Source organism: Peromyscus eremicus, unplaced genomic scaffold (assembly GCF_949786415.1).
Source record: "Peromyscus eremicus unplaced genomic scaffold, PerEre_H2_v1 PerEre#2#chr22_unloc_1, whole genome shotgun sequence".
In the NCBI taxonomy this organism is placed as follows: Eukaryota; Metazoa; Chordata; class Mammalia; order Rodentia; family Cricetidae; genus Peromyscus; species Peromyscus eremicus.
The window spans coordinates 5,346,897-5,371,125 of NW_026734286.1; the positions used below are offsets into that span (position 1 = coordinate 5,346,897).

The following is a 24,229-nucleotide window of genomic DNA, read 5'->3' on the forward strand; positions in this document are numbered from 1 at the left end:
TATGAAACTGTCAAAGAGTAAACAGCAGATAGGTAAGTTGCTCAGAAAGATAACAAATCATTTATTGAGAGCTATTCTATGTCCAATACATAATGGATGAAAATGCCTGGAGACCCACAAAAAGGGACATAGGAGACAGGTAAGTAGTAGCATTTGTGCTACTGAACTGGGACATGCTCTTTTCAAAACATATGGGCCTTCATGGTTGTAAGACAAACTAATTTGGGGACAGTAACTGATGTGTCTCCTCGGTGCATGAAACCCTTGGAATTTGTCCCCATCCATTCATGTTTTGAATTAGCAAGAAAACTCCCCCATTTGTGTGAGATCTTGAATTTCAATAAGCCAGAGAGTGATTAAAAGTAGACTTTTGCAAGCACTTACAATCTTCAAAATGTTGCTCCATAATATATTTAAAAGCACAAATGATGTTAACCCTGAAAAACACAAAAGACAATAACCTCATCATCAATCAAAAGGATTGATCCAAAAATTATCCTGAATGTCTTATCTGCAGGGGCATCTGTCTTACATGTACACTGAGATCAATATAGAAATAGACTATGAACATTGACGTGTTAATCGTGGTTGTCCTTCTTCATGACTCTCTGAGTTTAACTAGTTACTTGTGTGAACATTGTTGGGGTGTGAGGTTGGTGATTTACTGGAGTGTGGGCAATTTGTGATCAGTGGTACACTACCAAGAAATATGACAGCTGTCATAGTTAATTTTACCCGTCAACTTGACACAATCTAGAGTCACCTGGGAAGAGAATCTCAGTGTGGGATTTTCAGATCAAGTTAGACTATGGGCATGTCTTGATTACACTGACTGATGTAGAAATAGCTACTCACCATGGGTGGTGCCAATCCCTAGAAAGGTGATTCTAAACTATGTAATGGTAGATAGAGTGTGCTGAGCACTAGCATACAGGCTTTGATTCATCTCTCTCTGCTCCTGACTGTGGATATAAGGTGACCAGTTCTCTCAAGATCCTACTGACATGACTTCCCAGAAGATGAACTATTATCTAGAACTGTGAGACAAGTAAACTCTTTCTCCATTGAGTTGCTTTTGTCAAGATCTTCTGTCACAGCCACAGGAAGGGAAATTAAGAGAGATCCACAGGACTAAGTATTTGGTATGCATTAAGTGAATCATGAAGTCACAGTATGAAGTCCCAATAAGGTAAAAATTGATACAAAATCCACTTAATATAGCAAATACTATGTGCATATATGTATATATATGAAAACATGTATATGTTGTTTGCTTTTTCTTTATTAGTGTATTGAACAAAATAATGTTTCTCTATAATGGTTTCATGCACACACATTACGTACTTTGATCACAAAGTACCTGTTACCCTTTCCTCACCCCTCTCTACTCCCACTGATCCTCTTTCTCCTCCCAAATTGTTACACTTTTAATTTCATGTCACTTACTAACCTGAATTCCATGAATGACAGATAACATGTGATTATTTGTACTTCTGTGTCTAGATTATTTCACTCTATAAAATGATCTCCAGTTCTAACCATGTTCCTGAAAAATTACTCCATTTTCTTTTTCTTTGTGGCAGAATATAACCCATGTGTATACCATCTATGATGGTTAACATTGACTGTCAACTTGACAGATTCTAGAATTAGTTAGGAGACAAGCCTCTAGCCATGCCCATGAGGGATCATCCAGATTACATTAACTGAGATGGAAAGACCCATTCTACATGTGGCAGTGCCATTCCGTGGGCTCTGGGACTAGACTGAATAAAAATGAGAAAGTGAGCCCAACACTAGAGTTCATTTCTCTGCTTCCTGACTGTGGATGCCATGTTGTTCCATGCCCCTGCTACTATGATTCCTTTGCCATAATGGACTGTACCCTTGAATTGTGACAAAATAAACTCTGTCTTCCTTAAGCTGCTCCCATCAGGTATTTTGTCCTAGCAACAAAAAAGGAGCCAAGACACCTTCTTTGACTAATTCACCTACCTGTCACTTGACAACGAGGTGGGTCACAGAACTTGAGAACATAAATTATCACATTTTTTGAACCAGTAAGAACATCTCCCTGACAGCCTCATTGGTCATTGACTAGAATAAAATCCTTAACATGTAGGTTCTCTTTGCATCTGTGGATGTCACCCAGTTTAAGTTGCATGATTAATAAGTGATAAAGGTGGTGTGTAAACCCAGGCATTCTGCTCTAATATCCCCATCCTACAATTCTACATAAGCACACTTAGCAGCCAGCAGTACTGACATGAGGCATTGTTCAGTACTGCTGAGAAAGTGTGCCCCTTCTAATCAGCATGAGTGGGAAACACATACTCCCTTACCGTCTTGGAATTGGACTGCATAGATAACAGTAAGACCCCTGAAGTCTGGGAATGGGAGCTGGGTTCAGTCTTCCTGGTGATGAGTTTCCTATATGCATCTCGTATCTGAGATGGAGACACAACAAAGCAAGGCATTGGGTGAGTCAGTACGTTTGCTATACAACATGCGGGCCTGAGTTTGGATCTCCAGCACCCACATAAAAAACACAAGACAAGACAAGTACATTACCCAACACACCAAGGGACAGAGAACATCATGGAAAATAAGGTGAAAAGAATGTAAGAGCTGGAGGAGGAGGGGTGATAGGAAGTGCTGTCTTCTGGACATGACATACATGGTCATCAAACTCGGGAACTCACAGCAGCTGTCATTGTCTGTACAAGACCAAAGCAGCCAAATTATAGCATGGATTGAGTAAAAGACCTCTAACCCCTCCCCTTACTGAGGATTGATTGGCAGTTGATCATCCTGAGACAGAGAAAATTTTTCTTCTCTGGGTGCTCCAGTGGGTGCCCCCATACCCATGCATGTATGGAAAACACTAACTGGACTTAGTAGGGTTTTTCAAGTCATGAAAGGTAAAGTTGTTTGGACAACATGTTGAGAGGAATATGTGGGAATTTGGGGGAAGAATGGGAATGGGTATAGTCATATTTTATTGTGTATATATATGAAATTCTCAAAAATAAAGGAAACCTGCTCTGGTATGGCCCTTCTATACACTGTGAATATGTATTGCTCTCATTGGTTGATAGTAAAGCTGTTTGTCCAATGGTGAGGCAAGATAAGATTAGGTGGTACAATCACTGAGGAAGTGATGAAGAAGGGTGGAGACAGAGGAGATGTAAGCCAGCCCCCCTAGGAGCAAGATGCCAAAGGACCGGTAACCCATGAGCCATGTGGCAATGCATAGATTAATAGAAATGGTTTATTTTAAATGTAAGAGCTACAACATCCTTAGTCATCAGGGAAATGCAAAGCAAAATGACTCTGAGATACCATCTTACACCTGTCAGAATGGCTAAGATCAAAAACATTGATGACAGCTTATGTGGGAGAGGATGTGGAGTAAGCGGAACTCTCCTCCACTGATGGTGGGAGTGCAAACTTGTACAGTCACCTTGGAAATCAGTATGGCGACTTCTCAGAAAATTGGGAATCAATCTACCACAAGACCCAATGATACCATTCTTGGGCATATACCCAAGGGATGCTCAATCATGCCACAAGGACATTTGCTCAACTATGTTCATAGCAGCATTATTCATAATAGCTAGAACCTGGAAACAACCTAAATGCCCCTCAACTGAAGAACGGATAAAGAAAATGTGGTACATATATACAGCAGTAAAAAACAATGACATCATGAAATTTGCAGGCAAATGGATAGAACTATAAAATATGCTGAGTGGGGTAACCCAGACTCAGAAATACAAACATGGTATGTACTCACTTGTAAATAGATAACTAGATGTAAAGCAAAGGATAACCAGACTGAACTACAACTCACAGCTCCAGAGAAGCTAGCTAACAAGGAGGACCCTAAGAGGGACACATGGATTGCCTTGGGAAGGGGAAACAGATGAGATCTCCGTGAGTAAACTGGGTAGGGGGGGCAAAAGAGGAGAGGGGATGGAAGATGAGAACATGAGTGAACGGGATGGTTGAGCTGGGGGAGGGATGGAGTCTAGTTCAAGAGAGTGAAGAGGGATTATATGAGCAAGGGGGGGTCAAGATCATGATGGGAAAATCTACAGAGACAACTGAACCAAACTCGTAGGAACTCATGAACTTTAGAATGACAGCTGTGGAACCTGGATGGGACCTGACTAGGCCCTCTGCATACAGGAGATGGTTGTGTAGCTTGGTCTGTTTGAGGGGCCTCTGGCAGTGGGATCAGGTTTCACATGATGTCACACATCAGTAATCCCATTTCTGTGGAGGCAGAGCTGCATGAGCTGGCTTTCTGGAGTCCATTACCTATGGTTGGATGCCTTGCTCACCCTTGATGCAGGGTGGAGGGTCTTGATCCTGCCTCAACTGAATGTACCAGGCTTTGTTGATTCCCCATGGGAAGCCTTACCTTTTTGAAGGAAGGGATGATGGGGTTCGGGGGAGGGAAGGAACTGGGAGAGAGTGGGAGGAGGGATGAGAGGGGGATCTGTGGTTGGTATGTAAAAATGAATTTTAAAAGTTTTAAAGAAAAAATGTAAGAGCTAGTTAATAATAAGCCTGAGCCATTGGTCAAATATTTATAATTAATATAAGCCTCTGCGTGATTATTTGGAGGCAGCTGTAGGACAGTGCAGGACGTAGAAACTCTGTTTACAGAAACCAATATGGTTTTACACATCAGCAATCCCATTTCTGTGGAGGCAGAGACTGAAGGGTGTTTGCTGGGCCTGCTGGCTGACCAGTCTAGCTCAACTGATGCTCTAGACTCAGTAAGATGCCCTGGCTGAAAAGATAAGATAGAAGGGCTAGAGAGAAGACTAGGTGGTTAAGAGCATGTCTTGTTCTTGCAGAGGACCTGAGTTTGGTTAACACCCATATCAGTAGGCTCACAGACACCCACAGATCCATCTCTGAGAGATCCAGTGCCCTCTTCTGGCTGCTACAGGCACATACACACATTCTTCTGAAAGTACCATCTGCCTTTGAAGACAATGAACTTTTCCCAGCCCTTACAACCAGGTTAATACTGTACCTTGAAATCATTTAAGACTATGTGCTCAACCTTCTGTCCTACCATGTGCTCAGCCTGCATGCTTAAGTCTAACCAGACTTTAAGAGAATAATGCAACCAGGCTTACTGTGCCTTGGATTGCCCATGTTAGCACTTTTTAAAAATCTAAGCCAAAGGCGTAGCTTTAATGTTAAATTATGTGCCCTCTCCTGTACCTGGCCTAGAACTCTGTGTGTGTGTGTGTGTGTGTGTGTGTGTGTGTGTGTGTGTGTGTGTGTGTGTGTTGTGATCATTTGCTGAGAGCAGCAGACAGGTTGGAAGCAATCTGAAGCAAAACAAATAGCCTATAAATGTGGGAAACACATTTATAGAAAATGTGGAAAACAGGTTGATAAGATCTGCAGTTCTGAATGCTCTTTTGGGTCAGCTGGGATCAGTAATGTAATTTCTCCCCTTGTAAAACTGTCAAAGCTTTCTGTAAATAAGTCCTTGTCCCTTTTCCATGCTGTGTTTTCTGTGCTGTTCAGTAAACAAAGAGTGATCCCTTTGTTAGACAGAGGCACAACAGACAGACAACACACACAGGCAATAGACAAATCCAACATAGACCACAGGTAGGTCAAAGAGGCCACAGACTACAGACTGCAGGCAGACAGGAAGCACAGAGAGGGAAGTGCAGAACTCACAGTTTTGCTTCCCTTGATCAAACTGCTCCAAGAGGAGATCACACACATATGCATATCAATTTAAATAAAATACTAGAGGTAAGGGGGACACGATGGAGGAATATACCAAATGTCAGTCTCTAGCCTCCAGAAAATCAAGAGTACATGTATGAATACACATGTACAACACACATGCACACATACAACACACACACATACACACACACACACACACACACACACACACACACACACACACACACAGCATGGAATCCTAGATAGGAGAGTGGGTCTGCTTCAAGCCTATGAAGTGAGTAGTTCCATGCAGAGGCAGGTGTGAGTAGGCAAACGCATACCTGGCGGTTCAGCAGACAGTGAATGAGGAAGATGAAGGCCCCCTGCAGGCTGTTGATAATTGTGAACAGGTACGCCATGATGCTTGCTATGGAGCCAATCTGGAAAATGCCCAGCACCCAGGAGCAGCCCAAGATGAAGATCTGGGCAATAGCCTTGAAGGTCAGCAACCTGGAGGGTAATGTTTACAAAATGAATTGTCCTGAGAGCCTCCATGGAGACACCTGACACTGTCTGAAGATGACGCCAACTGGCTCAGCACCATGCTGGGGATGCAGACAGAGTGAAATTTGCTGTCTCAAGGTAAATAAATCAAGTCCTGTGGGAAATTAAAATGCTGTTGTCTACAGATACACATGGATTCAGAGATGTGTGGGTGTGTGTATTGAATAGATTTTTGGTTTAGCAATGAATGGCTAAGCCCATTGTCCAGACACTTAGACCTCATTATGTGAAAGGTAAATCCATGGTTATAAAATACTTATAGAGTCCCTTATTTCATTGAGGCAAAATTCACCATTTAAAGAACAAACACTGTGATTCAGTAGCTTTGAGTACACTCACACATAATGCAATCATCAATACTATATAGGTCCAAGACCTTTTTATTACCTTAAAAATGAAACACCATACATGCAAAGCAACCGTTCTCTTTACCCCCTCCCTACGGAAGACAATAACCAATTATTCATCAAAATATGAATGAATAGAGTAAGTATAGATAAATACAGGCTATATCAGACATGGCTTATCCAGCTAATGGACACACCATAGAATAAAACAGATAAAGGTAGGGTAGTTTCTATATGGTGGCAGGGAAACCCCCAGGAATCTCCAAGGATGAGCCTAGCAATAATGCAGTGGTTTGAAAGAAAATGACCCCCAAAGGTAGGTGCAGTATTGGGAGGGATGACTGTTGGAGTAGGTACGGCCTTGTTGGAGGAAGTGTGTCACTGTGGGGGCGGGCTTTGAGTTCTCCTATGCTCAAGCTACTCCCAATGTCACAGTCCACTTCTTGTTACCTGCAGAATCAACATGTAGCAGCTCCTTCACCGGCACCACATCAGCCTGCACGCTGCCATGCTCCCCACCATGATGATAATGGACTAAACCTCTGAAACTGCAAGCCACCGCCTCAATTAATGTTTTCATTTATAGGAGTTACTGTGGCCATGGTGTTTCTTCACAGCAATTGAAACCCTAACTGAGACAATGTCCATATTTTTGTGTGTATCTGCATGCCCATGTTTGTGTGTGCGTGCACTGTGCATGTATGCCCATGTTTTTATGTACATGTGCTCACACTGAATGTATTGGCAGTTGCAATCTATGGAAGGCTTGGTGTCCCAAGCAGTTGTGGCAAGGCTTTACTAGCCACCTAAAGCAAACCACACCACTGTCCCATTTCTACAGATGAAGAAACTGAGCTTTGTGAAGGTCGTGTAAGCAACGTAATGTCACACAGATCATAAATGACATTTATGGAGTGGGGAGCTTGACACGTGGACTCTGCTGTTCTGCACAAGCCCCATCATTTACATGCCATGAGCATGCAATAGGTGACCAGAGGCTGGCAGGTGGATCAGTGGGTAAAGTGTTGCTTGCTGCACGAATGTCAGGACCTGAGTTCAAATCCTGAGGACCCGCATAAAGCCAAGTACATAACATGAACATCTGTACCCCCAGTGCCCCTGTGGCGAGAAGGGAGGAGGAGGAGAATTGAGCCAGATGTCCTGGAAGACACAGTGGTGCACAACAAACACCTCTATCTCAGACAAGATGGAAGAAAGACCAACACCCAAGGTGCCCTCTGACCCCCACATGTACGCCACCGCATGCACGCATCTGCACATGCACATGACATATGCAGGAAAGTGAGTGGCGAGAGAAAAGGAGAAAGAGGCTGCACCTGGTGTCCTTGAGCTTTGAGACTTCTGAGCTGACGCTGCAGACCTTCTGCCTCAGCACCCACAGTGTCCAGGCGAGGAGAACAGAGTTGATCTGCAAGGTCAAACAGAGGGTAGGTAGACAAGACACACAGACTGGCCGTGACCAATCCACCTCACGTAAAACTCTGGCCCCATCCAGGATACCAGGCTTCAATCCTGGATTTGTCAAGCCCAAGTAACCAGGACTTGATCTGTCACTGACAACTCCCAGCTGATGTCTCTTCTTCCAATTTAGGATGAGCATCAGAAACCCATCATCACCCCAAATGGCCCCATTTGTAGTTAGCCGATCTGCTGCTTCCCCATGCTGCTGAACCCAATGCCCACTTCCTATGCAGTGAAAGTGGTCCCTCCCTGCCTGACCTGGAGTCCACAGTGTAACAGCAGTGTGCATCTCTCTTGCTAAACCACAACAACCTTGCAACAAATCATCCTTTCTTGTTCCCATGTTGGTTTCTTTAATTTCCACTAGCTGTTTCCCATCAGTTAAGTTGGAATTGAAACCAAGGTTGATATCATAGATTATGACCCTGGAGAGATGGTTCATTCTCTTCAAAGGTGTTCCCCCAGGCTTCTCAAAGTGGTTTGATGGTCTGTATTAACTGTCAACAGCTAGGAAACAGACCTCTGGGAACACGTGTAAGGGACTAAGTGTAGTCTCTGAGTATGTATGTGGGAGGTATCTTGACTAGTGGGAAGACTCAGCCACTGTGGGTGGCACCACTATCTAAGCAGAGGCTTGTGTGTGTATCAGAGTGGATAAACTGAGCTGAGACCAGCGTGCACAGATTCACTGCTCACTGCTCTTGACTAAGGGTGGGCGTGACTAGTTGCTTTGACTTCCTGTGGTCTTCATTTTTCACAGCAACTGACTGTAACTTGGAAGTGTGAACCAAATAAACCCTTTCTCCCTTAAGTGGCCTTGGTAATGGCATTTTGGAGGAATATTAGAACATAATTGTAATCATTTTCTTCTCCCCTTTCCTCATTCCAAAGCCTCCTGTATACCCCTCTTTGTTCTCTTTCAAATTTATGGCCTCTTTTTCCATTAATTGTTGTTACATATATACATATATGTAAACATACATGTATGTTTATTCCTAAATGCAACCTGTTCAGTCTACATAGTGTTAGTTTTATGTGTGTTTTCAGAGGTGACCATTGGGTATTGGATAACCAATTGGTGTGCTCTTTTCCTGGGAATACAATTTCTGCATTTAAGGCTTAGAGGACATTGTGGAAGATGGAGCAGAAAGGTTCTAGGCACCAGAGGATCAGGGAGTTTGCTGTGAGACTGTGTCTCTTAATAATGTCAGAAGCCACACCCCTAAAGTCCACCAACAGGACTGCAGGACCGTGGGCTAAACAAGAACAACAGCAATGGACGTGTCAAAGTGGAGGTGGGAAAGACCATGAGGCTTCAGCCTACACAAAGAACGATGAACACCTGAGGGGCACTGAGAAAGGGAGAAATCGGCAGTGCATCTTACCACAGCAACAGGGAAGAAAACGAAGACAGCGGGATTCGCATACACCGGGGACACAGTTTTTCCATGTTGGCAGTATTGACATCTGGGGTCAGACCATGTTTGATGTGAGATGTACAATGCTCCCCTGTGCCCTGCAGTTTACTGAGCAGCATCCTGGACACTGCACTGGATATTCCAGTGGTATCCTCCCTCCTTTTGTGACAACAGAAAGATATTCCCATATTTTCCCATGAGTCCCCTGGAAAGCAAACTACCCCAGTGGCCAAGACCGAATGGAAAGCTGATAGGACAGGGGAATTATTTTTCCTAACAACTAAAACTTCCAGAAGGAAAAATGGTTTTGAAGATTTTGGAATGGGTGAAATTAACATTTCAGCTTTCTCCATTTGGGCTAACATTCACAGTTCTGGAAGGCTCTGTACCAGAACAGCCATCCACAGTCCAACCTCTCTGAACCCTGTGTAAAATTAGTACAATACCAACCTGCCGAGCAAGATATGCCCATGGGTGCAACAGCAGCATGAATTGTTTGGAAGCAGCCAACTACCTCCTGAATGGGTTTGAATACCACCCCATAGGAAGTATATGTGAGATGTAAAAGTAATTTTTATAGAGATAAACATTTCATTATTATTTTATCCCAATCATTTCTCAAACCTATTATGTATTGAGGAGCAGCAAATGCCAGGCACTGTCCTATCTTAGTCACACAAGGTCTGATTCCCAACACCACCCTGTATGAGAATCTAGACTGGCATTATGAGGGAGAAGAAAATGCTTTGATACAGCTAGACAAGTGAGCATGCAGGAGAGCCATAAGAAGGACACTGGGGAATGTGACAGGACTAGATGGAGAAGGATCATGGTTTTGTAGAAGTTTCCTCAAAGATGAAACAGTCTGCCTTATAGTCAAGACTCAGGAAATAAACAACCCACAAGTCTCAGGAAACTTCTTGTACTTACAGGATTTACAAGATCTCTCCCCAAGTTATAGAAACAGTAATGACCCTGAGAAGGGAGACTCTAACCTTATAAATGCCTGATGCCATGAAAGGAGGTCTGAGAACCCTTTCATGAATTTTCCCCCAGCTTGGGATAGGCTTTCTAATGATGAAGCCACCTTCAGGTCATCTACGCTCAGGTTTACCCCTTCTCATGCTTCTATGTGTAACCCTGGTACGTTCACTGGTCTGCCAAGCTGGACTATATTAAAATCACTACTTTGGTGTGTCATGTGTGCCCTATCTGGTATAAGTAGACATTTGTCCACATGTTCCAGGAAAGGCCATGCCACAATTAGCCAATCCTAGTTGAAGATTACAGTCATTGTGCTGGCTAGTTTTATGCTAGCTTGACACAAACTAGAGTTATCTGAGAGGAGAGGGCCTCCACTGAGAAAATGCCCCCCTAAGATGAGGCTGTAGGCAAGCCTGTAGGGAATTTTCTTAGTTAGTGATTAATGAGGGAGGGTCCAGCCCATTGTCTGTGGGGCCACCCCTGGGCTGGTGGCCCTGAGTTCTATAAGAAAGCAGACCAAGCAAGCCATGGGGAGCAAGCCACTAAGCTGCTCTCCTCCATGGCCTCTGCATTATCCGTTCCTGCCTCCAGGTTCCTGCCCTGCTTGAGTTCCTGTCCTCACTGCTTGTGATGATTAACTCTTACATAGAACTGTGAGTAAAATAAACCCTTTCCTCCTCAAGGTGCGTGGTCATGGTGTTTCATCCAGCAATAGTGACCCTAACTGAGACAGTCATCTTGAGAACAGCAGAGAAACCATAAGGTGTCCTCATCAAATGTCTATCCTGCTTTCTAATAGGACCCAGGATCAGCAGTCTGTGGCCCCACCCACAATGGGAGGAGCCCTCATTCATCAATCACTAGTTAAGAGAATGCCCTACAGTTGCATCTTGTGGAGGCATTTTCTCAATGGAGGCCCCCACATTTCAGATGACTCTAGTATGTGTCAAGTTAACCTAAAACTAGCCAGGATAGACCTCTAGACTGATATAAACTCTTTTCTCCCTTGATACACTTTTGGTCATGGCATTTTATTGCAGCAATAGTAATGAAGCCAGAACAGTACTTAGCACCTGCAAATATCACTTGGCTTTTGCTAATTTCTCAAAATTTCTCATTTCACTTTTTCTAATCATGACCATTGGCCCTCAGTTCTTTCCTTTTCCTCCTTCCTTTTCTTTCTTTCTTTTGTGTATGGTATCTTTCTATGTTGCAATGTAGCCCTAGCGGGTCTAAAACTTAATTTGTTATGTAAACCAGGCTGACCTCAGACTGACAGATATCTGTAGATCCTAAGTGTGGTTAAATTCTTTTCACCTTGTCTTTCAACATCTACACCTAGAAGAAACTGACAGATCTATTCCCCCACCAAAACACAAAGCATGGATAAAATTGTTGTCCCTCTAGGTGTTTCTGCACCTGAGCATGGATGAAGAGTGACAGAGAATCACACCCCACTAGGTGAAATCTTAAGAACCAAGAGTCACAGGGAAGAGTTTTAAGAGCAGCAGGCTTTGAAGTGTGATGACACTTCCTAAATTTGTCTTTCCTTGCACACCAAGATGTACTTGAACAAATGTTTTCCTTACCACGATGATCGTGCAAACTGGCCCCAGGAAACTCCAGATGAACCCAGTCTTCGTATTCAGCCAGCAGCTGTAGAGGAAAACACAGGAGGCATGAGCATTTGTCTCATCATACTGGCCTGGCAATTGTGCATTCTGCTGAATACTGCAGGGTGAGGTGCATTTGGAAATGCTGATCGTGGGGTGGGTGCATACCCGTGTCAAACAGACCAAGATGCACCATGGGAAAATATTCCTGAGACCTTTGCCTAGAGTCCAGAGTGGTGATCAGTTCATAACTTTCACAGAAATTTCTTTCTCCATGTAGCTCCCCACTAGCACACTGTGTCATTCAGACCTCAGCTCCAACACTTCCTCAAGTGAGAACTCATTACTGACCATCCTCGGCTAAGGAATACACTAGAGGTCTTATAATCTTTCCAACCCTCATCTTCAACGTTCCCTGAACCTTAGATGCAGGAGCTTTTGTAGATGTATCAGGTGGAACTGGGCCCCACAACTCTACATTTTGATTGGTTGTGGTTTTCTATAGTGGTTTCTGTCTGTTGCAAATTGATAGGTTTCTTTGATGAGGGATGAAGACTACATTTATCTGTGCATAAGAACAAATATTTAGAATATGGTTAGAAATTATGCTGATGTAGTAAAGTATTGCTTGTACGTTCTTCTCTAGGATCTGAGACTTCACTAGTCCTAAGGGAACTGGCTAGGTTTCTATTACCAGGTGTGATTTCCCTCTTGTCAATCAGGTCTTAAGTCTAGAACAGGTCTTAGAGAGCTATTGGTTACCACCAAAGTACGCATACCACTGTTGCACCTGTAGAGTTATCCTGTCAGTCATCATCATTGTGATTTAAAGGCTTCATATGGGGGAAATCCCAGAAGGTCTCACCCCTACACAAAGAACTACAGGCAACTAAGGAATGCTAAGAGAGGGAGGCATGGTGTTCTTTAGGGAAGAGCACATAAATTAGTAAACCATATCAAATGGTAAGCCCTGAAAACATACATACAAGTAGCATTATACAGACCAAGCAGGTTTTACTTATGCATTTAGGAAAATAGTCAAATTAACCCAACTAGATACTCTCTTCCTAGGAAATTAGACTCATAAGGTTGTAAGTCTTCTATGTAGTGAACAATTTGGTGGCCCTAATACCAACAAAACTAGAGGGGCCTACCTCTCCCTTGGGCACAGAAAGAGTTGAGCATTTTTAGAGAATTGTAAAATGCTGTTAAACCAGCATTTAATGTTCATGATAAGCCACAATTACAAGGGCACATTTTAATATTTTTCTCTAAGTAAGTTAAAATTTTGGGATCCAGGGTGAGTTGGCTATCTGATTATCTGACTGACAGCTTACATCCTTCATTGGCTCCCCAGCTGCCTTGAGAAAAGGACTACCAGCCAAGTATCTGCCATCATGATAACCCAACTATCTTGAGTACCCCCACAAGGCCCTACCTTTCCCTAAGCATCTGCAGGCAGCTAATAGTTGCTGGAGGAGAGAGATGAGACACTTTCTTCAGTGGGGCAGCTTCTGGTAAGTTATTCACACTCCTATAAATAATCCCTCATCCATACTCTATAAGTAACTCCAATTAAACTCATTAGGTCACCCCTAAAAATGACATGAAAGTAGAAGTGAACTCATTGGGAAGATGGAGGTCATCAGGGGTCACTAACTCGTTGTCTGAATTAAGTTAATTGATGTGGGAAAAACCCTCCCCACTGTGGGCAGAACCAGTCTCTATTCTGGGTATCCTAAACTACATAAGAGTGGAGAAATGTAACTGAGTACAAGCAAGTGAGCATGTGTGCATTTATTTCTCTCTGCTCGTCGCTTTGAATGTCATGTGACCAGCTGCTTGATGTTGCTGCCTTGACTTCCACATAATGATGGACTACAAGCTGAAATAAATCCCTTCCTCTCCTACACTGCCTTTTGTCAAAGTACTTTATCATAACAACAGAAATGAAACTTGAGTGCCTGCAGCCTGAGTATTTTGAGTCATAAATCTCTGATTTCTACATTCTAGAGCTATAGATGACTAGCTCCTGCAGCTGACCGCTGTAGGCATCTGCATTAGCCTTGAACACTCAAAGGCCCACAACTTCCACCCTGGAAACGTTTCTCCTTGCCTATACACATTATCCATCAGGGTGGCATAAAAGGCTTCCATCTGGTCACTTGGTGACATCACTGCTAGTGACTGCTCTTAGAAGCCACACAAGGATTTTGTGGTTTCAGTGTTGTGTCTATTAGTATTTGTTAACTCAATACAAACCAGAGTCACCTGGGAAGAGGGAACCTCAGTTGAGGAACTACCTCCATCAGATTGGCCTGTGGGCATATCTGTGGGTTGTTTTCTAATGCTAATTTATGCAGGAGGTTCTAGCCCACTGTGGGCAGCCCCATTTCTAGGCGGTTAGGCCTGGGCTGTACACTGAAGCTCAATGAGCATGGCCATAAGCAGAGCAAGCCAGAGAGCATCATTTCTCCATGGTTCCTGCCTCCAGGTTCCTGCCTTGAGTTCTTTCCCTGACTTATCTGCCATGATACACTGTGCCCCTTCAAAGTGTATTTAAAATAAAACCTTCCTCCCTTCATTTTGATATTATTATAGGTATTTTTGTCAAGGCAACAATCAAGGTAGCTAGTACAGTTGTCATCACAAAGCCTGGCAGCAGGACCTTCATAAAGAAGAAAGTGACACTCACAGATTATGCATCCCATAGCCCTGTGGCTGTACACTGGCCGAGATCATGACCACCAGGCCTGGGGGCCCATAGCCAAAGGCACATAGGTGCAGCATCTTGATGTTGCGAGAGCTGAAATAATTCACCACCTTCAGGTTCCTCACCATCAGGAAGAGCATCACCGCCTCCACCAGCATCCAGAAGAAGCAAGCAAGGAAAAGATAGTGTAGGAATCCTGCGATGATGGCACAGGCTATCTGCAGGGGAGAAGTCTGCATGTTAGGATCTTCCCGTGCAGGCAGGTCAGGGACAAGAGAAAGAGAGAGATGGCCTCAACTGGTGCTCCTCAAACAATCCAGCCTCTTTTCCTCTGAGCATAATGTAGTCACCCCTTTACCATCTTCGAGTGGTAAGTACCTGGACCAGGTGGCCATGGCAACCAACAGAACAAGGTCTATGGTGATGATGATGGAGCTAATCAAAAAGGAGGGAGAGGAAGGCCACCTGGGATTCAAGGTGCTACTTCCTTCAGGTCTCCCTCAGCTGAAAGTAACCTGGGGAGAAGTTAGGGTCCATAAGCAATGGAAGGTCAGGGGAAGGAGAAACTCTGTGATGCAGCTTCCATGATCTCATCATCGATGATGGGGTGGGACGCTGCAGTGATGCAGCTGTTAGAGAGTTACCCACGCTCCTGTAACCCCTCACCTGTGCTCTGTAAGCAAGTCCACTACACACATTTGTTCATTAACTGGGCTTGTGTGGAATCTTTTCTTTGGTCTGTCATCAGTCAGCAAAGTATTTGCCCCATTCCATGCACCATGGATGAGGAAACCCATCCCCAACACCCTTTTACAAGCCAGGTATGGAAATGCACGCTGGTAGCCCCACAGCAGGGAGCAGAGACAGGGGCTACTGCAGGATCACTACCAACTGGCCTAGACCAATGAGAGATCCTGTTTCAAAAAAAAGCAAGATCCAGGCCAATGAGATGGCTCAACTGGTCAACGTGCTTTCTCCCAAGCGTGATCACATGGAAGGAGAGAACTTACTCCTACAAGTTGTCCTATGTATTGTATGGCATGTGCACATGTGTGCACACATTCAAACACACATGCACACATACATATAAATAATACATAATGTTTTGAAGCAGAGGTGGTGAGGCACCTCTATTGCTAAAGTACTTGCTACATGGCTGTGAGGACTGGGCCAGAGTTCAGATCCCCAGAGCCCATATAAGTGCTAAGTGGGCATAGTGGCCCACCTGCAATTCCAGCCCTGGGAGGAAGCCTGCTAGGGAGACTATTCATATTCCCATCTCTGGATTGGTTGAGAGACCGCACCCCAATGAGAAATGTGGAAGAGTGATCGAGGATGAGACCTTACATCAGGCCTCTACATGCACATGCACGCCACACACTTGTCTTCACACAGATGAAAACATGCAAACACGTACACATACATCACACACACACACACACACACACACACACACACACACACACACACACACAAAGAAACAGAAAAATAGAACAATAGGAGGAACCAAAATAATTCATAACATGGTCAAGGAGCTGATTTGAAACTGACACCTGTCACAAGAGGTCAACCCAGTGAGAAGCTGACAGTGCTGGTTAGTTTCTTGTCAACTTGACACAAATGAAAGTCAGCTGGGGAGAGGGAACCGTGACTGAGGGATCACCTGTGTAAGACTGACCTGTAGGCAAGAGTGTAGTGCGTTGAGATGGGAGGGCCCAGCTCACTGTGGGCAATGCCATCCCTGGGATGGTAGTCCTGGGCTGTATAAAAAAGCAGACTGGGTAAGCCAAGAGGAGCAAGCCAGCAAGCATCATTCCTCCATGGCCTCTACTTCAGCTCCTGCTGTGGCTTCCCTCAGCAGTGAACTGTGACATCCAAATACAGGCTGGAATAAACCCTTCCTCCTCAAGTTGCTTTTGGTCATGATGTTTATTACAGCCACAGAAAGAAAACTAGGACCCTGGCAGAGAACACCATGAAAAGGCCCTGGGGAGGGAACTAGACAATGATGGGCAAAGGAACATGGGCAGACAGTGCAGCTGGACTGGGCCACAGCCCAAGGGTCACTAACCTGGTTGTCTGTCTTGTCTACACCTACGAGGAAGAGGAACTTGGCTAAGAAGAGACACACACAAAGATGAAGGTGCATGTAGGTGTTCTGGTTCTGCACAGCGTGACACAGCAGGAAGGTGGCTATGGCCAAGGCGAGGCACACCAGGGAGATGACTGTACCCACATGGCTGATGACGTACAGGGAGAATTCCATCTGTCAGGAAGAAGAACCATTGTTGGCCTGACAACAGAACTGAAATCCATCCTCAGCCCCACAAAGAAAGGAGAGAACACCTTACCCAGACCTGAGCTAGGAGAAGAGTCCCAGGGCTTCTGTCCCCTGAACTCAGAATGATTTGAATGTTACCCACAACACTCTGAACAATCCAAAAGCATCCCTGAGTACTCATCCTCACCCCCAACATTTGCTTGGCCCTCCATACTAGAGAGGACATTCACAAACTATAATTCCCATAATCCCTTGCCATAGAAGTCCTGGGTGTAGTATTGATTCTCTATGGAATATAAGCATTTAAGAAGGCAGAAAAAGCCAGGGGTGGTGGTGCACACCTTTAATCCCAGCACTCAGGAGGCAGAGGTAGGCAGATCTCTGTGAGTTCGAGGCCAGCCTGGGCTACAGAGTGAGTTCCAGGAAAGGCACAAAGCTGCATAGAGAAACCCTGGACCCCCTCCTCTGGGCTGCTGCCACACCAGGTCAGCCAACTCAACAATCACTCAGGCTTCTACTGTTGCTGTGACTGCCACACACTCGCAGCTCACAGATATGTGCAAGCAGCTGCAGCTGCCCTCAGCCAGACTGTGCACTGCCTGAATTCTCTGCCCAGCCATGCTACACAGCAACACCAGCCTCACATTTCACAGTCAGCAGCAGCAGATCTGGTGAGACAACTGGGAATTCTTAAGGGAGAAATTAGTTTTTTAAAAGTTTTTTTCCCACATTAAAAATGGGAAATATTATGGTGCAGGAAGTTAAGTCTCTGTGTAGTTCCGTAATTGGATGATTTGAAAATGGAGCAATTAAATGAAGGGATGGTCAACTTAGCTGAGAGTGACATAATGTCAATTATAATCATCATTTTGGTAATTCATGTTTTATCACTAAAAAGATTGTTTGATATCAGTACCAAATACAAAAAAAATTGACTAATAAGATACAGACCTTTGAAAGACATACTAATGAAACTAAGAAAATATTCCCACACAGACAGAGGAGTTTAGAGCAGAAGCTACTGCAATTTTGCATTATGAAACTGAAGAGGAGTGGCCCAAGGTTATTAGAAAACCAACCTTAATTTATCCAGTTACCATTCAAGAACAACCACCAGACCATAGGCATCCCCAAGGCTATTCAGAAGTTAACTGGGATCCTATAGAAATGTTAGATTTGAAGAGATTTAAGGAAGCAATGGTATCATATGGCATGCATTCACCTTTTGTGAAGCAGATGTTAAATTCATGGGCCACTCAGAACAAATTATTCCACAACACTGGAAAGATTTAGTTACAGCAGTATTGGGAGCTGGTCCTCAATTACAATGGAAAACACAGTGGAGAGACAATGAGGAAGGGCTAGAGGATATGAGATTTCCCAAGATCAAATTCTCAGTGAGTGCCATTGTATAGATGTGGCAAGACAGATTACATTTGATGATCACACCTTGTCCTATACCATACAGCAGCTTTGAATGCTTGGGACAATACTGAAGAATTGGAAAAGGGGACTGAGTCATTTACTAAAATTATAGAAGGCCCAAAAGAAGCCTTCACTGATTATTTTACAAAGATTGACTTCAGCTATAATTAATATGACATCAGATATCAGAAGTTAGAAAAATATTAATTGAATCTTTGGCTTTTGAAAATGCTAATTCAGAATGTAAAAGGGTTATAGACCTTTAAAGGCAAGATCAGCACTCAAATATTAATGGATTAGAAATACAGCTGATATTGAATCTCATGTTTATGATGATACTTGGATAGGAGAAGTGACTTCTAAAAAGTTTAAGAAAAATCAAAAGGTTAGATGTTTTAATTGAGGTAAGCCAGGTCATCTTAAAAGGGATTGTAGGTAAGGTGTTCCTAGGAATAATATTTTTTTTCTAGAGAGAATCCCAACAGAAGGCCCCAGCATTCTGGAATATGCAGGTGTGGCAAAGTCCAACACTGAACTAAGGAATGCAGATCAACACAGGACAAGCAAGGTAACTCTTTAGAATCAGGAAATGCCTTAGAGGGCCTCTTGCAGACCCCCATACCAAATTTGGTTCAATCATCCCTGTTAGAATTGAGGAAACTCCTTCCTAGAGCAATTAAAAGACTTAATGCCTGTTCTGGAAAACAATACTGCTCTGGATGACAGAACAGCTTTAGAAAATGAAACAGAATTTTCAGGATAAACCATAAGGCAAATATTTTGGCAAACATCTATAAATGATCAAAGACCAAAGTTAAAAATATAAATAAGGGGGCTGGAGAGATGGCTCAGAGGTTAAGAGCACTGCTTGCTCTTCCAAAGGTCCTGAGTTCAATTCCCAGCAACCACATGGTGGCTCACAACCATCTGTAATGAGATCTGGTGCCCTCTTCTGGCTTGCAGGGATATGTGCAAACAGAACACTGTATAAAAAAAAAGTGAGGGGTTGAGGAGAGAGCTGAGTATGTGAAAAAAAATAAACTTAAAAAAAATGAAAAAAATATATATAAATAAATGGCATTGAAATTGAGGGATTGATAGACACAGGGGAAGGTACAAATTTGGGATTATTTTTGTTATACTATATATATATATATATATATATATATATATATATATATATATACACATATATATATTTCTACTCTTGTTTGAGACTGTTTTGTATATTGATAAAAATTTAAGGTTATTTTTGTTAGAACATACTGTACATATATTTCTACTCTTGTTTAGGTATTGTACCTATACAGTTCATTTAATAATGTAATGTAAATTTCTAGTCCTTGAAAATTATTATTCAAATTATTTAGGATAATAAAGAAATGCAGGTTAATAGTTAGTCACCTATCACAATCAAACTTGTAGTCATGTTAGGTATGTTTTCAAGGTTAAACAGAGATACATTTTAGATATACAAGTGGTTTTCAAACACTTCAGAGACCTACAGAATATGGCATTTAAGATGTTTTAATAACATAAGATTCTTTTTTATGACAATGAGACATGTCTGCTCCTGGCAGCACCAATCTACTTCAGAGAAGATGATGGGCATCAAAGAAACTCCACATGGAGTTTACTTTCTTTGTGGCAAGAGTTAGCCACTGTGCAAGAAACTGCCCTTGCCTTGACTGCTGACAGTATGCTGTCCAAATTGGACAATCAGGACACACAAAAAAGTGACTGCCAAACTTTGCCAAGATAAGGCAGAACAGTCCTTAAAAATTCCTGCTTCACAGAAAAGTCTGTCAGATATTCCAGGCCTGTAGGCTGAAGATGCATGTCCCAATGTTCCAGAGGAACCTTGGGTGACTGTCCAGGCAGCCAGCTGTTTCTCTCACTTCTTAATTTGGGAAGTTGTTTGCTCTGTACTACCTATTTACTCAGGTAATATTATATCCTTCTCAGGTCTCTGATGGAGTTGAAGACTAGATAGTTATACTTTTCCTTGTTACCAAATTCAGAAAAGAAACTCACAAAGAAGGTGTAATATGTATAAGGTTGAGTGACATAAAGGAATAGTTTGGGTTGATAACGCAAGTTAGGATAGAAAATAAATTAGGTACAAAACTTTGGACTTACCAAGGTAGGATAGATAATAGAATATTTTCTATGAATCTGCCAAATGCAAATGGACTGGGCATTGTAAAATTAAGTCTTAACTGATAATTGTTCTTATTGTATGTAGTTTTACTATGTTAGAGTTATAATATTCCCGTTTTATTTAGACAAAAAGGGGGAGATGCTGTGTGATATTTTGATTGGATTCTGATAATAAAGCTTGCTTTGAAGGAGAGGGCAGAGCTAGCCACTAGCTGACCAAAATTAACTATAGAGGTTTTGGAAGACTGAGGACAGATAGACACAGGAAGTAGTAGGTCAGGGCTTAGAGAGGATTTCAGTCCTTTTTGATGGAGGAACTGAAGATATAGGAGGTCACTGGTGGCTTTTCCACCACTTCTCTCATTATTCAGGTTCTTACTCCAATATCTGACTCCTGATTTTTTATTAATAAAGATTAATTAGATAAATACACCACTCCTCATTCATAATACATTAACCAAGGACACTTTCCACACCAATTAAGACAGCTTTCCTCTCTATTAAGTCAATGCATTCATCTGTGCTCACTTCATGGACCCTCTAGTGGATATATTCACCTATACTACACCCAGGACCTCAAAAAAAATGTAGTTTTTTCATGATCTCTCCAGTAAATGGAGTGTAGACCATCCTTTGGGAGTGGGGATGAGTACTGAGGGATGTCAGTGTATTGTCAGCCTTCGCTGGCTTCAAGGAATTTCTAGTTGATGTCTATAGTTTAGTAGAAAGAGAACTTTGGGGCCAGGCTTTCAAGGTTCAGGTCCCACTTCCACGAGTTACTAAGGAAGGGCAGGCCCCTGAGCATCAATCTTCTATCCCATGAAACTGACCAATAAACAATTGGCTTTAAGCAAAAAGTCCCATCATATATTAACTGCTCATTAAACAAGACCTGGGAAATATACTGGGTAGGCCTGATTAGAGTCTGTTACAGTTCATCTTAGTGGTCAATTTAATTGAATCTGAAATCCAACAAGAGATCAGCTGTTTGGGCACACCCAAGAGAAATGTTATTGATCAGGATGTGGAAATACCCATCCTAGATGCGGTTGGCAGCCCAGACAAAAGTAAGTCTAAGGAAAAAGGTTTGCTTTTGCCTTATTGCCTTCACATCTTGCTGGCAAGTTCATCTATTCTGATACTGTACCAGAATCCAGATTTTTCAGGTTTCCAATGTGTACAGAAACACAGGTTGCTCCAAAAATCCTCCAGACCATTAGTGTCAGGCTGATATCCAGTGCCTTGGCCTGAGTGTTTACTGGGTTCTCAGCCTCTCCAGTGTGAAGGCAGCCATAGTTAGAATGCATAGGTCATATCGTACAAACCAGTCTAATACAGCCCCTCCAACACATGTTCTCCTGTTCTGTCCCTCTTAGGAAGCCTGACTAATGCAGGGCTATTACATCTGACTTTGTGCTTTAGTTCCATGACTTCTAATCACATCATGAATTCCTCTATCATGGGAGTGTAACACATATCTCCCCTTCCCCAGGGTTACCTTCCGAAATACCCAAGACCATGGGGAAGCACCAACAATGTTCTATCCATACACTCCCATTAGGTTTCAGGCAAGATACTCAGGGAAACATAAACAGGCTGCCAAATGCTCACTGTGAGCTCCCCAGAAGCCATGATGATGGCCAAGTTTGCCATCCGGTTACAGCTGCACTCTGTGTATGTCTCAGATGCTTTTGTGATCTCACAGCCTGAGCGTGTCCATCTTCCATCCTCCACATTGGGGTTCCACAAGACACAGATGGGCCTCTCAGACTTCTGCTTTGGCTGAAAGATCAGAGACCCCAGTTACCAGAGAACTTCGCTGGAACGAATTCAATGTGAGCAAGCTCAAGCACCATCTGGGACCAGACATTCGAGGGAATGGAAAAACTGACCACATTTCAGTTTGTAGTGGTATTTGATCTACTGTTAGACCACACTGTTATTTCTACAAGAAAACTCCTCTCAGCGCTGGGGAGATAGTTCAGAAGATCAAAATGCTTGCTATGAATGCATTAGAAACTGAGTTCAAATCCCCAACATGCACATAAAAAAGCTGAAAGTGGCATCTAAGGTCTATAATTCCAGCCCTGGGAGGCAGAGATAAGAGTTTCCATGAGAGAGATGGCTCAGTAGCACTTGCTGCTCTTCCAGAGAAGCCAAATTGAGTTCCTAGTATCCATATTAGATGACTTACAACCACTTATAACTCCAGCTCCGTGGAATCTGATGCCTCTGGACTCCATGGGCACCTGCACTCACATGCACATACATACACACACACACACACACACACACTTATAAATAATAAATACAAATCTTTGAAAAAATAAAACAAGATCAATAAAGACACCAAACATTGATCTTTAGCTGCCATATGTTCATGTGAGTACAAGCCCATGTGCATGCACACACATACACTCATGCATACCTGCACAAATACATACACAAGTGCATGAACACTTGCTACATCAGAAGTTGTCACCACTGAGAAAACTTAGAAAAGGGTGCATAGGATCTTTCTTAGTAAAGGAGAAATGGGAATCCATTTTCTTCACCCAAATATGTCATGATCTGGAAACTGTTTCTTAAATAGGTGCCATCTCAGCTGGGGTGGCAGGACTCCTTGGTAGGCAGCTGGGGGTCTCAGGAGACGCTGCACAAACCTGAATGTGCTGCAGGGTGTAGACAATGGTCTTGGAGAAGTCCTCCTTCTTCTCCCCAGTCACGATGCCACCGACAACAGGGGAGTTTATCTTCAGCTTCCAGGAGGTCTGGCCAACTCAAAGAAGCGTTCATCTAAAACTGATTCCAGGTGTGCAAAGGAGACAAAAGCCACTCCTGGGTTCCCTGTATGTCCCCAAAATTGAGAGAGAGAGAGAGAGAGAGAGAGAGAGAGAGAGAGAGAGAGAGAGAGAATTGTTTATTTTTGGAAATTATAGATTGCACATGTGCACACAGGTACACCGTCATGTGAGCACAGGCAACATGTGCACACTTAGGCAACATGTACATACACAGACTCTCCCTAGTTTACTCTAAGGTTGAAATACCAGAGAACTTCCAGATCAGTTGAGGCAGAGTCTGAAGACCAGGGAAAAAAGGGACGTGAGAAAGGAAAGGAAAGGAAAGGAAAGGAAAGGAAAGGAAAGGAAAGGAAAGGAAAGGAAAGGAAAGGAAAGGAAAGGAAAGGAAAGGAAAGGAAAGGAAAGGAAAGGAAAGGAAAAGGAAAGGAAAGGAAAAAAGGAAAGGAAAGGAAAGGAAAGGAAGGGAAGGGAAGGGAAGGGAAGGGAAGGAAAAGGAAAGGAAAGGAAAGGAAAGGAAAGGAAAGGAAAGGAAAGGAAAGGAAAGGAAAGGAAAGGAAAGGAAAGGAAAGGAAAGGAAAAGAAAGGAAAGGGAAAGGAAAGGAAAGGAAAGGAAAGGAAAGGAAAAGAAAGGAAAGGAAAGCAAGCCCCACCCTGAACTCCAGCCTGCTGTTCCTGCTCTCTGAGAGTCATAAAACTCCAACAGATCTAATAAGCCAAACCCCCATGGGA

The 24,229-nt window shown here is 43.1% G+C and overlaps 1 protein-coding gene across 1 annotated transcript in view; it reads right to left on the reverse strand.

The window, feature by feature from the left end:
* Window positions 1-431: 431 nt before the first annotated feature.
* The window catches only part of Adgre1 (adhesion G protein-coupled receptor E1), a 67,050-nt gene continuing 43,252 nt past the window's right edge, over window positions 432-24,229 (reverse strand). The window contains 10 exon segments of the mRNA XM_059251651.1: window positions 432-437; window positions 2,343-2,447; window positions 6,051-6,219; window positions 7,958-8,049; window positions 12,094-12,160; window positions 14,813-15,048; window positions 16,902-17,096; window positions 22,308-22,478; window positions 23,360-23,475; window positions 23,478-23,543. Coding sequence (XP_059107634.1) covers window positions 432-437; window positions 2,343-2,447; window positions 6,051-6,219; window positions 7,958-8,049; window positions 12,094-12,160; window positions 14,813-15,048; window positions 16,902-17,096; window positions 22,308-22,478; window positions 23,360-23,475; window positions 23,478-23,543 — 1,223 coding nt within the window.